This window comes from Eptesicus fuscus, chromosome 22, assembly GCF_027574615.1.
Source record: "Eptesicus fuscus isolate TK198812 chromosome 22, DD_ASM_mEF_20220401, whole genome shotgun sequence".
Taxonomy (NCBI): domain Eukaryota; kingdom Metazoa; phylum Chordata; class Mammalia; order Chiroptera; family Vespertilionidae; genus Eptesicus; species Eptesicus fuscus.
The window spans coordinates 7,847,860-7,862,055 of NC_072494.1; the positions used below are offsets into that span (position 1 = coordinate 7,847,860).

The following is a 14,196-nucleotide window of genomic DNA, read 5'->3' on the forward strand; positions in this document are numbered from 1 at the left end:
CTGAACCCAGCCCCCACCCCCCCCCCCCCGCGACCAGGGGAGGAAACCCAGTGGGAGGTGGCAGGGAAGCCACCCACAGGCTGCTAAGTTTAGCCTCTGCTCCAGACCACTCCCCTCACCCGCCCCCAAGGCCCGGAGCCAGGCATGACCTCATCCTCTGCTCCTAGACTCCACCCTGCCTGCCAGAGTCCTGCCTTTGCAAACAGGGGCCGGCCTGGTGAGCGACTAGAAAAAGAGGAGGCGAGATGGGACTACAGGCTCACGGCCAACACGGGGACCAGGAGAGAAAGACAGGAAGCTGCCATGTACATGTTGAAGCCTGTGGCCCTTTTATTCATGCCCCCCAGCAGGTATAGCCAGAGACAGGGCCCCTGCCCAAAGCAGAAATACCAGGGCCCAGGACTCTGGGTTACATCCTCCAAACCCCTTCCCCAGACACGTGAGCCAGGAGTGTATAAAGTGCTGGTGTGATGATCCTCCGGGCGAGGCCAAAGGGACCCGGAGCCCCACCCTAGACCCAGGCAGCAGCAGAACTCTGCTCCGGGAGGGCGGGGCACAGCTAGGCTCCCAGAGTGCCGTGAGGGAGGGCGGGCCTGTCCCCGCCGCTGCCACCACCACTGGGGCTGGGGCCTTGGGAGACTCGATGCAGTCCTGGGCTGGAGGGAACTGGAAAAGGGAGCCTTCAGCACGGAGCCCTAAGAGGATGGGGCTTGGGGTGTTCCTGCGCCCCTGTGAAGGGACTCGAGGTGGGGATGGAGGAGAGGCCTTGGGGGTCTCAGAGAATGGGGCAGCCCCTCCGGCGCTTGTTCTTGCGGACCTGGAGGCCAGCCCGAGTGGCCATCTCGAACACCTCCCGCACCCCCTCCTTGGTCTTGGCTGAGCACTCAAGGTAGCCGAAGGCACTGATCCTGTTCGCCATGTCCCGGCCTTCCTCAGATCGCACAGGCTCCTGGGAGGACGGGAGGTGAGAAGTCAAGGGAAGCTGGTGGCAGGTGCATCTCCCTACCACACCCATAGGTGTAGTAACCAGAAGAAACACCTCCAGCCCTAATCCGCACAGCACCCACGCCCAGCACCCTGGGCAGCGGCAGGACCAGCGACCCAAGACTGGTGTTTATGTTAAAATTCTCTCTGCCGCCCCAGACCCGCGCTAAATCCTTCTGTTCCCTGAATAGGTATCTAGCCCCTCCGAACGGACCTCCCTGCCTCCCTGCTCTCTTTCTTACAACCTCTGCTGTGTGGCTGCCAGAGCAGCGTTCCTAACACAGACCTGACCACATCTGTCCCGTTTAAAACCCTGGCATAATTATCCTCAGGGTAGTCCATGCTCCTTATTCTGGCAGCTTTCTCTGATAAATGAATCCTGGCTGGAGAACCGTTTACCAGGTGCCCTGATGAGCCAGCTCCCTCCCTCTGGGCCTTTCTTTCAGCCACTTTTAATGGGTTTATTTTCTTATTCATCTTAATAGCCCCAACCACAGACAACTAAACCAAAATGCCAAGTGACCTTGGACAAGTCACTTCATTCTGATGGCTACCCCTCGTCCTCCCTCACCGGGGCGGGGAGGTAGGTGCCACCACCCCTCTAACAGGGCGGAAGGCTCGCTCGGGCACAGCCTGGCCGCCCGCCCACCTGCTTCATCTTGGCCAGCTCCCGCCGGGTGTGCTCGTCCTGCCTCAGGTCCTTCTTGTTGCCCACGAGGATGATGGGCACGTTGGGGCAGAAATGCTTCACCTCCGGAGTCCACTTCTCAGGAATGTTTTCTGCACAGACAAGACCCAACAGGTGTCGGTGCCCCCACTTAGACTAGGAAGCCCCCCTCCCTGAAGCCGCTGGTCTCCCCACAGCAGAGTCTTAGAGGGTGTTCAGCATGACAGTCCCTTTTACAGCTCAAAACCTCTCCCCTGAGCCCTCCTAAGGGCCAGCGTTCCCACAGTGAAGGAAGCGAAGGGCCCTCTGCACCCCTCCCCACAGCCCCCGCCTCCGAGGATGGCGGAAGTAAGCCAAGGCAAGAGCCACCTCGGGTTGGTTGATGCAAAGGGTTCTGGGCCCCCTCCCTCCAGGCCCTCACCCAGGCTGTCCGGGCTGTCGATGGAGAAGCACATGAGGATGACATCAGTGTCTGGGTAGGAAAGCGGCCGGAGGCGATCGTAGTCTTCCTGCCCAGCCGTGTCCCACAGGGCCAGCTCCACCTGACACACAGGGCCGTGAGTAGCTAGCCCCAGGGCCCTAGCCACACCCCACCCGGTCACCGAGAGGTCCTCTCGGAAGCCACTGATCCTTGAGGCTCCACGAACACCCACTGAGCACCTGCTACGTGCCAGGAACAGTGGCGATCACTGTCACCCACCCCCAGTTAGGTGAGGTTTTTTTTAAAATCCTGAGACATCAGCGCTTAATCTTTGTGCTGCTTATGAATGGCCATGGTGAGCGTCAGTTTTATTGAATCCTCACAACAACCCTTTGAAGGAGGCCTTATCGTTACCCCCATTTTGCAGTTGGGGGAGCTTAAAGCTCAGAGGCGAAGGGTCACTGTGGAGAGAGCCGGGAGGTGCATCTGGATTTCCTGTCTGCACTTTCACTTCCTGTCACTGGCGCCCGCAGGGAGAGGGCAGCGGGGCCCTGGTGCTGAAGGAGGACACGCTGGGTGCAGTGCTGGGCGGGGTCCCAGGTGCCATGGGAAGGGGCGCTCCTTCACCTGCTTGCCGTCCACCTCGATGTCTGCGATGTAGTTCTCAAAGACGGTGGGCACGTAGACCTCTGGGAACTGGTCCTTGCTGAAGACGATGAGGAGGCAGGTCTTCCCACAGGCCCCGTCGCCCACAATCACCAGCTTCTTTCGGATCGCAGCCATGGCTGGGGCTGGCAGGGGAGAGGCAGTGCGGGTTTGGGGAGAGGCCTAATAAGTCCCAAAGCATTTCTCTGGGCCCCCCAAGACCTCCCCGGAAGCCGAAGCATCCAGCAAAAGGAGGGCAAGGGGCTTGCTCAGGCATGTTCTTGCCAAGAACCAACTGCTTGGGAAACTGGGCTCGAAATTCCTTATCTCAGGGTCAGGGACAGGTCACCCCCCCCCCCCAAGGGTTAGAACACACAAGTGGGAGGTGGAAGACCCAGCCACGTGGGAGCCAGACAACATGAGTTCTGACCGAATCCACTCACCCACTGTGGGGCCCTGGACACCTCGAAGGGGTGCTCGGGGACATGTCCAAAGGGCCAGACTTCACTTGTCACCGGGATTCTGATACAATCTAGAACACGCTGTCCCGCACCCAGCTCAAGTCATGCCCACCCGACCACAAATTGAGCGGTTCCTCTCCAAGGGCCTGGGCCAGAAGCACAGGCGACCAGGTGGTAGGTGGGTAAGGGAAACGGGGGGGGGGGGGGGGGGGGCATTGTGACAAAAGTCCTCTCCCTCGGTCCCCAGAAGCCTAGCAGGGAAATGGAGAGCTTCCTAGTTTGACAAGTTAGGAAAGGGAGGCTCAAACACGCATTCAGCAGTCACGACAGGGATGGCACTCCAGGCAGGGCTGTGTGACTCCATCGAGCCTCCGTACCATCCCCGAGGTGGGACAGAGCGGAGGGAGGGACACCCAGACAGAGGGCAGGGGCAGCAGCCAGCAGGCGTCCCCGGCCCACCCCATCCCGGTTCCCAAAGCCCCATCACACAAAGGAGGCTCAGTCCCACGGTGCCCACAGCCCACACTCGGGCAGCCCGCCCTCCTCCCCCCTTCCTCCCGGGCCTGGCAGCAACACTGGGTCACTGAGCCGCAGGCAGGGGACAATGACCACACTGTCGCGGGAACCACACATCCACCGCGGCGGAGTGGCGGAGAGTAATCCACCGGGGAGTCACCTCCGCCCGCTCCACGGAGCAGCCCCTTCCTCCCCTCCGTCCAGCCAGTTCACCCAAGGCCCTGCCCACCCCTCCCTGTGACTCAGGGCGAGGAGTCAGCTTCCTGGGGTTTCCATGTCCCCCCCCCCCCACACCCACACACACACGCCCCAGCACACACCAGCGAGCATCTGCACAGTTCATCACACCTTCCCAGCTCCCCTGCCCCTGAGCTGAGCCTCACTTCCTGGCGCCCCCCCCCCCTTCAGGGGAGAGGAGCTGACCTCCAGCCGCTGAACTTCCCAGGGGGTAGGCCTAGAGGAAGAGAGAGTCCAGACTGTAGGAACTGCGGCTGGGAGGAGCTCCCCGAAGGGGAGACAAATGAGGGCCAGGCCCAGCAGCAAACAGGCAGGGAGCAGTTAAGAAAGAAGGAGATGGTAACCCGATCTCTGCCCAAAACCTAGCTTTTTCTCTTTGTCCCACATCCTGTCAAACTGGGCTGAACTCCTTTTCTCCCCACACACCGCCGCCTCGCACCCCTGCCTTGGTCTTGCCTGGTAGGAAGCGAATATTCCAGCCCCAAGGCTCGTTATCTTGGACAGCGGGGTCCTGGGTGGCCTCCCTCCGCTTCACACACAAACTGGGATGAGGGAAGTAGATAGGAGTGAGAGAGAATTTATAGTTGCCACACTCTCTCCGCCTGGAAGGGGGCTCTCCCTGATACCCCAAAAGACAGGCAAGAGGGGCAGATCTCCAAAAAACGGAGACCATCCTTCGGAAAGGTAACCAACTCCCCCCGGCCCCCTCCCACGAGTTCCATGGGTCGGCGGTGTGGAAACAGGCTGGGGGGCAGCCCGGACAGGGGTGGAGGGCGATCACCAGTTGCTCAGGCTTCCGTGTGCCCGTGCCCTCCCTCAGCAGGGCAGTTTCGGTGGCACCGGCAGTGGGACCGGGGCACACAGGACGCGGCCTGGAGCCCTTCCCTAAAGGCTCTGGTTGGGCCAGAAGAGCGGCCCGGGCCGGGGCCCGGACTCTGAGGACGAAGGCCAAGATGGCAAGGACAACAGCTCCCCAGGAGCAGCAGCCCAGAGACACTGCCGCACAGACCCTCAGGGGGGCCACGAGCCGGCCAGGAATGGAGCCTGGAACTCCTGGGGCCTCCCCTGGGACAAGGCAGACATCCACCCCGTCCGTCCGTCCGTCCTCACTCTCTCCATTTCCAGATGCCCCGTGGCCGCCGGGCCCTGCCAACCACCCGGAGGTCTAGGGGGGGAATCCGGTATCTCCCCAACTTTACAGCCAGAACTCGGCCGCGGGTCTCCCAGCCCAGACCGAGTTGGGAAGGGGGAGGGGGAGGGCGAGGGCTGGGAGAAAGGAGATCCTTACACACACACACACACACACACACACACACACACACACAGGAGCTGGGTCCCTCCCGCTCCCCCCGGCCTCCCACCCCGGGCCGGGCCGGGCCGGCTCCAGGAACCGTCTAGGGCGGTGTCCAGACCCCGCAGAGCAGTGGCAGCCCCCGCAGATCACACCCCGCCCCTCTTCCCGCCATTCCCCGGCCCCGCCTGGGGAAGATCCCACTTCCACCGGCCTCGGCCCGGGCCCGCACCCGCACCCGCACCGCACCGCACCCAGGTCCTCCTCGGCCGCCCGGTCTGAGCTGGGCCTCTCCCGCGGAGACCCAAGTTGTCCGCTCGCCCGGCGGGGCAGGTTCCGGGAAGCCGGGACGGGAAGGGACGGGACTCCGGCTCGGACACCAGGAGGGAGGGGCCCGGCGGGGCAGGTCCCGGGGCCCTGGCCGCAGCCCCGGGAGGGCCGAGCCGGCCGGACCCCCGCGCACCCAGACGCCGCGTCCGAAGGGCGGGAAGGCGGCGGGCGCTCGGGCCCAGGCCCCCTCCCCAGCCGGCGCCCCGAGCTCCGGCCAAGCGGATGGGGGGAGAGTGCTCTCCCGGGACGAGCTCCAGGGACGCCCGCACCCCCAGCCCCCGGCCCAGGGTACCTTCCGCTCGGCCGCCTTCAGCTGCGCGGCCGGTGCCCGAGGCAGAGACTGACCCGAGGGCCCCGCCCCGCCCTCCGCCGCGCCGCCCGGGGAGGGGAGGGGAGGGGAGGGGAGGGGCGGGCCGGCTGGGGAGGGGCGGGCCCGGGCTCCGCGGGTCCGAGTCCGGGCCTGGGGCCGCCGTGGCCGGGGTCGGAGGAGATGCTAGGGCTGGGAGGCGTGGGCGGCGGGCGGGGCGGCCCCTCTCCCCAGGACCCTCTGCCCCGCTTCCCGGCCCCTAGGGGCGGCCCGGCGTCGGGAAAGTTGCGAGGCGCTCGGGGTGCGGCCGGGAGAGGGCCGCTGCTGCCCTCCCGTGGCCGCCCAGCCACCCGCGCCGGCACCACCTGGGACCCCGCGGGAGGCGGGACCGGGGGAGCGGCCTCCGGGAGGAGGGGGTGCGGGGAGGCCCACCCTCTGCTCCTAGGATCTTGGCCGAGTCTGTCCAGCCCAGTGTCACCCCCACCCCCCACCCCCAGTCTTGAGAACTTTGCAGAATCTTTGTGACCCGGGCCAGCGGTCCACTTCACGATTTCCTTCCTCCCCCCTCGCCTGGACTTTGCATGAGTCCAATTTCTACCTTCCTCCCTCCCTACCCATCCAAGGGCGCTCCAGGAAATCCAGGTCCCCAGCTGGGAGTTCGGAGCCCACCCTCCCACCCGAAGAGTATGGTTTCTGTGCCGCCAGGGAGATGAACGCGTTGGGTATTTACCTACACGCGTGTGTCCTTCCCTGAAAGGTGGCTGAGGAGGTGGGTGGAAGGTGAGGAGTTTCATTAGCTTGTGCTGGGCACACTACATAGCTCCGCCCTCCTACGCACCACACATCTTTGGGTTAAGTATACCCACGCCCTTTTGCCTGCGAGAAACTGAGGCTCAGAGAAGCCCAGTGGCTTGCCTCGATTTTTGCTATTTCTCTGTGATTCAGCAAGAATTCGGACATTGGGTCTGTTCGGCTCCAAAGCAGGTGCTGTCTCCCTGCTGGCCCCATGCTCCTCCAACCTGTCCCTTCCCACTGTGTGTGGGGCACAATGGGTTTCACCAGATTACTTGCCGAGTGAATGAATGTTAGAAGCCATAGAGACTTTTAAGATCCGAAGTGCAACCCACACTTAATAAATGAAGAAGCCGAGGTCCGAGCACTTTGGTCCCCAGGCCTTGAGTGTGGACTTGGAGATGTGTGTGCTCAGGTTAGATCAATCTCTGCCTTCAAAGCACTTACAGTCTAGCCTGGCCTGCATGGCTCAGGGGTTGAACGTAGAGCTGTGAACCAGGAGGTCATGGTTCGATTCCCAGTAAGGGCACGTGCCTGGGTTGCAGGCTCAATCCCTGATATAGGGCATGCAAACATCTCATCATTGATGTTTCTAGCTCTCTCCTCCTCTCCCTTCCTCTCTGATATCAATATATATATATATGTATATATATTTATATATTTTTTTTTAAGAATTTACAGTCTAAATTCAGAATACAGACAGCTTAAAGATAACTAACAGTTATTGAACCCTTACTGCATGGGCCTGGCTCTATATACACGAACAGCCTTATGAGGTAGTACTGTTATCTCCATTTTACTGAGAAGCAACTCGAGGCTCACTGAGGTGACTGAGCTAGTGTTGGTCTGGCGCCAGAACCCAAACAGCAGGGCCCTAGAACTCTGGCTCTTAAATGCTGCTTCATACCAGCTCCTAACACAGACAGTAATAAAAGGAGGCAGTCACTGTAACGGGGCATGCACGGGCTGTGGGGCGCCCAGCCCTGAAGGACAGGTGAAGTGTTCAAGGCGATGTGCAGATTTTAAATGGTTGGAGCTACCACAGGCCCACAGTCACGGAAAGGAAACCCCAAGAGAGGGGTGGTGGTGGGTGGTGAGGCTAGAGGAGGAAACAGTGGCCAGATCATGAAGGCCCTTGTATGCCACCACCCTCAAGAACTGAGTGTTCTTCTAAATGGCAGGAAGGAGCCACGGAAATGTTCTCTCAAGGGAATAGCCGACTCAGATTCACTCTGCAGAAAGGACACTCTGTCTGTTATGTCCCGGGTATATTAGGGGAAAACAGGGGAGTGGCCTGGAGACAGGGATGGGAGACGAGTTAGGAAGCTAATGCAGTAAAAAAAAAACGAAGGTAGTGACATCAGGGGTAGAAATAAGTGGAGAAATATGAAATGTTTTTAAAACATATAATCAGAAATAGTGGTTAGCTTAATGAGGAAGAGACGGAAGCCAGGGTGACCAAGTCCAAGACCAGTTTCCAACTTGAGCGGCTGAGAGGACGAGCCGGAAGGCACATGTGTGCGGAGAAAGTGGTGAGTTCAGTCCGAGGCATGTTGAGCTGCAGTGCCTGGGGGATGCCTCCATGTTCCGCAGACGAGGGGGACATGGGGGTCTAAAGCTCAGGAGAGGTCTGGGCTGGAAATGCTGACTTGGATGCTACCAGCGGGCGGATGAGGCCGCAGCAGGGAGGAGAGTGCACGGAGTGGGAAGAGCAAAGGGCAGAAGACAGAAACGGGGAACAATACATTTCCGTGTCAGTAGGGGTAGAAATAAGGGGGCAAATATGAAATGCTTGTACACCAGGACCGTTCTGGTATACTTTCTACCATCCCAAGGACCTTTTTTTTTTTAAATATATTTTATTGATTTTTTTTTACAGAGAGGAAGGGAGAGGGATAGAGAGTTAGAAACATCCATGAGAGAGAAACATCGATCAGCTGCCTCCCGCACAACCCCCACTGGGGATGTACCCACAACCAAGGTACATGCCCTTGATTGGAACCGAACCTGGGACCCTTCAGTCCGCAGGCCGACGCTCTATCCACTGAGCCAAACCGGTTTCGGCCCAAGGACCTTTTTGTTACCTTTCGATTTCTACACAAAGAAATTAAGACACATTTTTATCCATCTGGTTTATTTGCCAGTAGCTGTGATTTTGGATCTAAGAGACACCCCTTCTTCAGTTAAATTGCCACTAAAGAAGGTCAGGGGGAGGGACACGCTCAGAATTTGGGTTGGGAGAGGATTAAGCATGGAGAGGCTGGGATGGCGGTGGGAGGGTCAGGGGCTGAACCCCTCAGGAGTAACTGCCTGGCCCTCCCAAGGGGATGATGAAGACAGAGATGTCATCCCCGGAACCCAGCTTGTTGTTGGGGAGACGCCAGCCACGGTCCCGGGGGGTGCCCCGGGCCCCTAGGACCAGAGCTTGGGCCAGAGCTGTGTACCTGCCAGGAGCACACGCGCACAGTCATGGACCGGCATGTCCGTGGGGAGACAGATACACAGGCCCTCATTGCTTCCCGTGGCCCCTTCCTTCCCCACTGTCACCCCTCACTGCCCATGCAACCCCTACCTGCTGGGGTCATTGGGCTCATAGGTCGACAGCACCCTGTCCACCGTGGCAGCTACCTCACAGTCGCTGGTGACATCCCACAGGCCGTCCGTCCCCAGCACGAGCACGTCGTCGGGGCAGTGCTCATACTGCGTCAGGTCATACACTTGAACCTGGTGGGGAAGGAGCGTGCGGGTACAGGGCACAGGGGCGAAAGCCGGCCCGAGCCCAGAAGAGGGAAGGTGAGGGTAAGGAGGCGCCCATACCACTCACCTCTGGGAAGCAGGAGAGGAAGGGCTTGATGGGCAGGCTGGAACTGCAGACCTTGAGGTTGTGGTCTCCTAAGCCCCGGGTCACCCCAATGGTGGCCATCACTCGAGCCTAAGTAGAAGGAGGGAGGAGTGCTGCCCACACCGTCTGTCTCCCGGACTCTGAAACCAGGCCCCTCCCACCCCTGCCCTCAGGGAGAGCCTCCACCGCCCTAGACAACTCCTGGTGGGTTCTCCGGCCCTCTCCCACCTCTACCGTGGAGTTTACCTTTTTGCCCTCCCCACAGACCAGAGGAAACCTGAGATCCTCCAGCTCGATCTTTTTGTAGGCCCTGGGGAGGGGGGAGTAGAGGAGGCATCACCCAGGCATCAAAGCCCCTCTCCCCTAGGAGCCACGCTCCTCACACAAACCCCTAAGAAGGGCCACATCCCCCGCCCACCAGCTCCCAGCCTGGCCCAGCCTCCAGCTTCCACCTTGCTGTTGGCCAGGGACTGGTTGCGTTGCCATGGGAACTGGCCCAGCTCTGAGGGAAGTGTTACCAGCCGGTCATGTTCTGGTCCCGATACAGCATCCTCTGGCCCAGCTCCTTGGTCTGAACTCTGCGGGGGAACTCCAGGTGGGTGAATTCACCACCCAGCAGCTCTGGTTTCAGGAAGCCCTGGGGTCGGGAGTGGCCAGACAAGAGCAGAGGGCCAGAGGGCATTAGGCTTACAGCATGGCCTGGTGTCTAAATGATCTTAATTGTGGCAGACCCGTAAGTGGAGCTTACTAGAGCCACACACTGTCTAATAGGAACTGGTATTAACTCATTTACTGCAACCCTTAAGGCAGGAACTACAGATACAAGTCAAGGGGATTGTCCAAAGTCACTCAATTAGCAAAGCCCTGGAACCAGGACTCAATCCCAGCTCCAAGGCCAGGGCTTAAAGCTCTAAACCATACTGCCTCTCAGGGCCTGTGCTGTTCCCTCCCCACCTCTGCCTCCACTTCCTTCCTCAGCTGGGGCCACCGTGGGAGCACGGAGCAGCCCACGCTCCTTCCTGCTACGTCCTCCACCAGCCACCAGCTCGGCTCCGCACTCCTCTGTGAGGGGCTGTCTGTGTGGTGGGGGAGGGGGAGCCCTCAGGATGCAGGGTACCAACAGGCACAAGACTCAACAAAGAATGGGAGTCAGGAGCTCAGTGCATACTCACCAGCAGCTGAAGGCGCTGGCGCTCGGTTTCCGGGGTGAATTCCCGAGACATTGGAATGATTTCACCATTCCGGACAATGATGGCTCTGCCCAGAGAAAGGAAAGGTATGGGGCTTGTCTCTCTTCCGCCCCCTAGTGGAGAGTTCCAGAAAGACCAGGCCTTCCCCCATAGGGACCTAGCATCCACACCCCTATCTTTCCTCCCCATATGTCTCTTTCAGGCCCTTCCTTCTGTCTGTGATCCCTCCTGACCTCCTCCATCTTTGATTTTTAACACCCACCACCTCACTCTCTTCTGTTTCCCCCACCCCAAAGAGTGTGGCCCCCATTACCTGCTGTCACCTGCATTGGCCACGTACACCTTGCCTAGCAAGTAGACCACCACCAGGGCACAGCAGCCCCCCTCCACTTGGTGGCCATGCCGATCCTGGGCCATCTGCTCATCCTGTCACGTGAGGAAGAGTCAAAGGGGGTGGATGAAGAAGCGCTTCCAGGCCTACAGCCACGCCCCTCCATCCCAAGTAAAGCAGCCCAGCCAAGCTGCCCTGCAGGACAGGAGGGAAGACATGGGTGTAACGCCCCCTTCTCCTTCCCCTCTGACCCAAGGATGAGGCTTTCAAAGGTATTGTAGGTCCTCAGGGTCCCCCCCACCCCCCAGGCCACCTGACTCCCACACAGAATTGACCAGAGTATCTATCTGCCTAGCAGGCCCTTGGCCCTGGCCACCCACTCACCATGAGCTGGAAGGCATTCTCAATGGCCCCCACTACCAGGCTCTCATGGGTCACTTCCTTCTGTGAAGGCCAGCAGGACTGAGGACCAACCAAGTGAGAGGGGTCCGAGGAACCCGGGGTCCCCGGGGTGGACGGGAGGCAGAGGGGAGGTGGCGAGGGGTCCTGCAGTATCTCCACGAGGTCCTTCAGCTGCTCCCGAATGTGGCGATGCAGGAGCCGGGAGGCCATCTCAGCAGCTCCGCCCCCGGCATGCCCATCAAACAGGCCCCAGTAGTAGAAGCAGAGTCCCTGGTGGAGGAAAAGTAGAGATGAGTGGTGGGTGCGTGTGTTTTATGCAGGGAGAAGAGCAAGCCCCTGGGCATCCACGCACACGTGAGAGAGGAGGTCGGAGCTTGGTAATAAGAGAATGTTAGATTTACTCACCCATTTACCCAGGGCCTAGATTGTATCAGAAAGTCAAGCATCAAAAAAAGCCAAACTCGGAGGATGCTCACGTATTTATGGATGTGTTAATTAATCACCAATGCAAAAATAAGCACTGGTGATTAATCGGATCATCCATAAATGCGCGTGCGTCTACATTTTAAGTGGAAAACTACATTCATACTGACGTGGTAGAATCTATGCCAGATAAAGATTCTGAGCCAGAAGACAGAAAGCTAGGGAGGTAGGAGGTAGGTCTTGGCATGTTTCAGATTTAAAAGCAGATGCCTAGAATGGCTGGGCAGAGGTGCCACCCTGTCTCTGGAGGCTGGGCAGGGCGTTGGGGGCTTACCTGGCCGGGGCTAGGCTCCCTAGGTGCCCCGGAGACACTCCTCCGACCTTCCACATACACCACCTCACAGCACGCCTGGTCCTCATTGTGCCGGCTCTTGCCAGCGTTGATGACCCTGCCAGGCCAGAGTGACCACATCAGGTTGGACACCAGACCAGGCCCTGGAATAACCCCCACCTTAGACATACACACACACACTCTCTGGCCTGCTGGCCAAGCGGAGAAAGGTCAAGGCCACCTGGGATCCAGGCCAGAGTGAGGAGGAGAAGGGAGGCAGGGCGAGGCACAGGGAGTTCTGTCTGGGTGTCAGGCCCCAGCACCTCACAGGAAGGCCAGCAGCAGCACCTGTCTGCCTCAGGTCCCCATCCCTGGCTAAGGGGTATCCCTGAGGGTGCTGGGGCGGGGGGGGGGTGGAGGAGGGGGGGGACGCCTGTTGGGAGCATGAGGTTTTACTTCCCTGCCCGTCAAGACCCTACTTCCCACCTGAAACCCAATCAATTCTTCTAGCGCCTGGTCCACAGCACCCCACCCTCATGGGCACACCCACCCTCATCCTAAAACCACCAGTGAAAGTTTCGGCTGCTCTGGCAAGGAGGAAGTGCTCCAGCCCCGATCCGGAAAGAGGAATTGAAATAGGGCAGGGGTGGAAGTCCACCTGACCATCAACTCTTCCAAAATAGGAAGGTAACGAGCTGGCGGGGCGGCCACGGGTCCCCCTGCCACCCCCCTCGGCGAGATCAGCAGCACCCCCTTCGCCCTCAGTGCTCCGCTCGCCCAGCGCAGGCATGAAATAGACTCATAGCCCGGGGAGCCCGCGGGCCGCGCCCACCGGGGCCACCTCCCCGCCAGGCCCGCGCGGTGCGCCCGCGGAGGGGCGTCCAAAGGGGACTCTCCGCTGCCCCGCGCGCCGCCCCCCCCCTGCCCCAGGGGAAGCCACGGCCGCCAGGTGTCGCGGGCTATTTCTGGGTGTGGAGGGGGAGGGGAACGAGAAGAGGGACCGGGAACTGGGGCGCGGGGGTCGGGAAGTCCGGGAGCGGGTCTTCGCAGCCGCCATCGCCTCTATTCAAAGAGGCTTCCGCTCCTTGAAACCTTTCCTCCCTTAGGCGTTAAAACCCGGGCCGGACTGAGAACGGGCCCATTCATCCTTCGCGGGGTCCTCCACCTCCGGGCTCCAGGAGAGAACCAGGCGCGGCGAGGGTAGCCCAGGACCCGGGAGGTCCCGCGGAAGGCGGCACCGGCTGGAGGAGGGGCTGGGAGAGGTGCGGCCCGCAGCCCAGGGTCATCGATAGCAAGGGATCTGGGGAAAGGGGGCTGCTGGCACCGAACGTGGCGGGGGTGGGAGGATGGGGTCGGCGCACCCCAGCTCCCGGGATGCCGAGGTGAGGAGGGGGTGGGGTGGGACTCCCATCCTAATTAGGGTGCCCCCAGGGACGCTCACTCGGCGTAGCCCGTGCTCCAGGGCAGGCGACGGCCGGTGTCCGGGGGACTCTGCACAGCCCTGCCGGCGTGGTCGTCGGCGCGACGCAGCCCCCCCGGGCTCAGCTGCAGGAAGGTCGGTCGGGAGAAGCTCGCTCGAGCCTCCGCGGTCTTGGCGGGCGCCGCGCTCGCGCTCCCGCTCCCAGCCTTCGCCGGGGGACTCCGGGGCGCTTCCGGAGGGACGGCGGGCAGCAGCGAGGTCGCTTCGGGCTGGTCCGGAGACTTGGGGCCCGGGGGCGGGGCGCCCCCCGAGCTCACCAGGTGCGCCACGGCTGAGCGCACCCGGCTTAGCATGCTGCCGCCCGGCCCCGCCCTCGGCCGTGGCCCCGCCCCATGGGGCTCGCGGGGGGCGGCGCTCGCTCCCGGCCCCGCCTCCCCCGCTCCCAGCCGCCGCCCGCCCCGTTCCGCCTTCGCCCCGCCTCCGGTTCTTTGGCGAAGGACCGGCCCGCTGTGGGGAGGAGGGGACGGAGAGCAGGCAGCGCGGTTTCAGCCGAGCTCCGGAGCCGACCTGGGCTAGAACCTCCCCATTGTGACGGGAGGGTGGTGT

General features: G+C 61.1%; 2 protein-coding genes across 5 annotated transcripts; both read right to left on the reverse strand.

Moving 5' to 3' along the window:
• Nucleotides 1–306: 306 nt before the first annotated feature.
• Nucleotides 307–5,929, reverse strand: RHOC (ras homolog family member C). 3 transcript variants are annotated; one of them, XM_008147171.3, is made up of 5 exons: nt 5,845–5,929; nt 2,700–2,863; nt 2,073–2,193; nt 1,634–1,764; nt 307–949 (listed from the first exon to the last, which is right to left on the reverse strand). In XM_008147171.3, exons 2-5 carry the CDS (start codon nt 2,853–2,855, stop codon nt 776–778), a joined length of 582 nt encoding a protein of 193 aa, XP_008145393.1. In that variant the 5' UTR covers nt 2,856–2,863; nt 5,845–5,929; the 3' UTR covers nt 307–775. The 3 variants fall into 3 exon arrangements, with proteins under 3 accessions (XP_008145393.1, XP_054567972.1, XP_054567973.1); XM_054711997.1 differs by lacking the exon at nt 5,845–5,929 and adding an exon at nt 5,477–5,559; XM_054711998.1 differs by lacking the exon at nt 5,845–5,929 and adding an exon at nt 4,388–4,437.
• Nucleotides 5,930–8,774: 2,845 nt separating this feature from the next.
• On the reverse strand, nt 8,775–13,963 carry PPM1J (protein phosphatase, Mg2+/Mn2+ dependent 1J). 2 transcript variants are annotated; one of them, XM_054711556.1, is made up of 10 exons: nt 13,612–13,963; nt 12,174–12,288; nt 11,399–11,686; nt 10,997–11,109; nt 10,666–10,750; nt 10,012–10,130; nt 9,740–9,803; nt 9,476–9,583; nt 9,280–9,375; nt 8,775–9,095 (listed from the first exon to the last, which is right to left on the reverse strand). In XM_054711556.1, exons 1-10 carry the CDS (start codon nt 13,941–13,943, stop codon nt 8,997–8,999), a joined length of 1,419 nt encoding a protein of 472 aa, XP_054567531.1. In that variant the 5' UTR covers nt 13,944–13,963; the 3' UTR covers nt 8,775–8,996. The 2 variants fall into 2 exon arrangements, with proteins under 2 accessions (XP_054567531.1, XP_008145394.2); XM_008147172.3 differs by having other exon boundaries at nt 9,224–9,375; nt 13,612–13,959.
• Nucleotides 13,964–14,196: the final 233 nt, after the last annotated feature.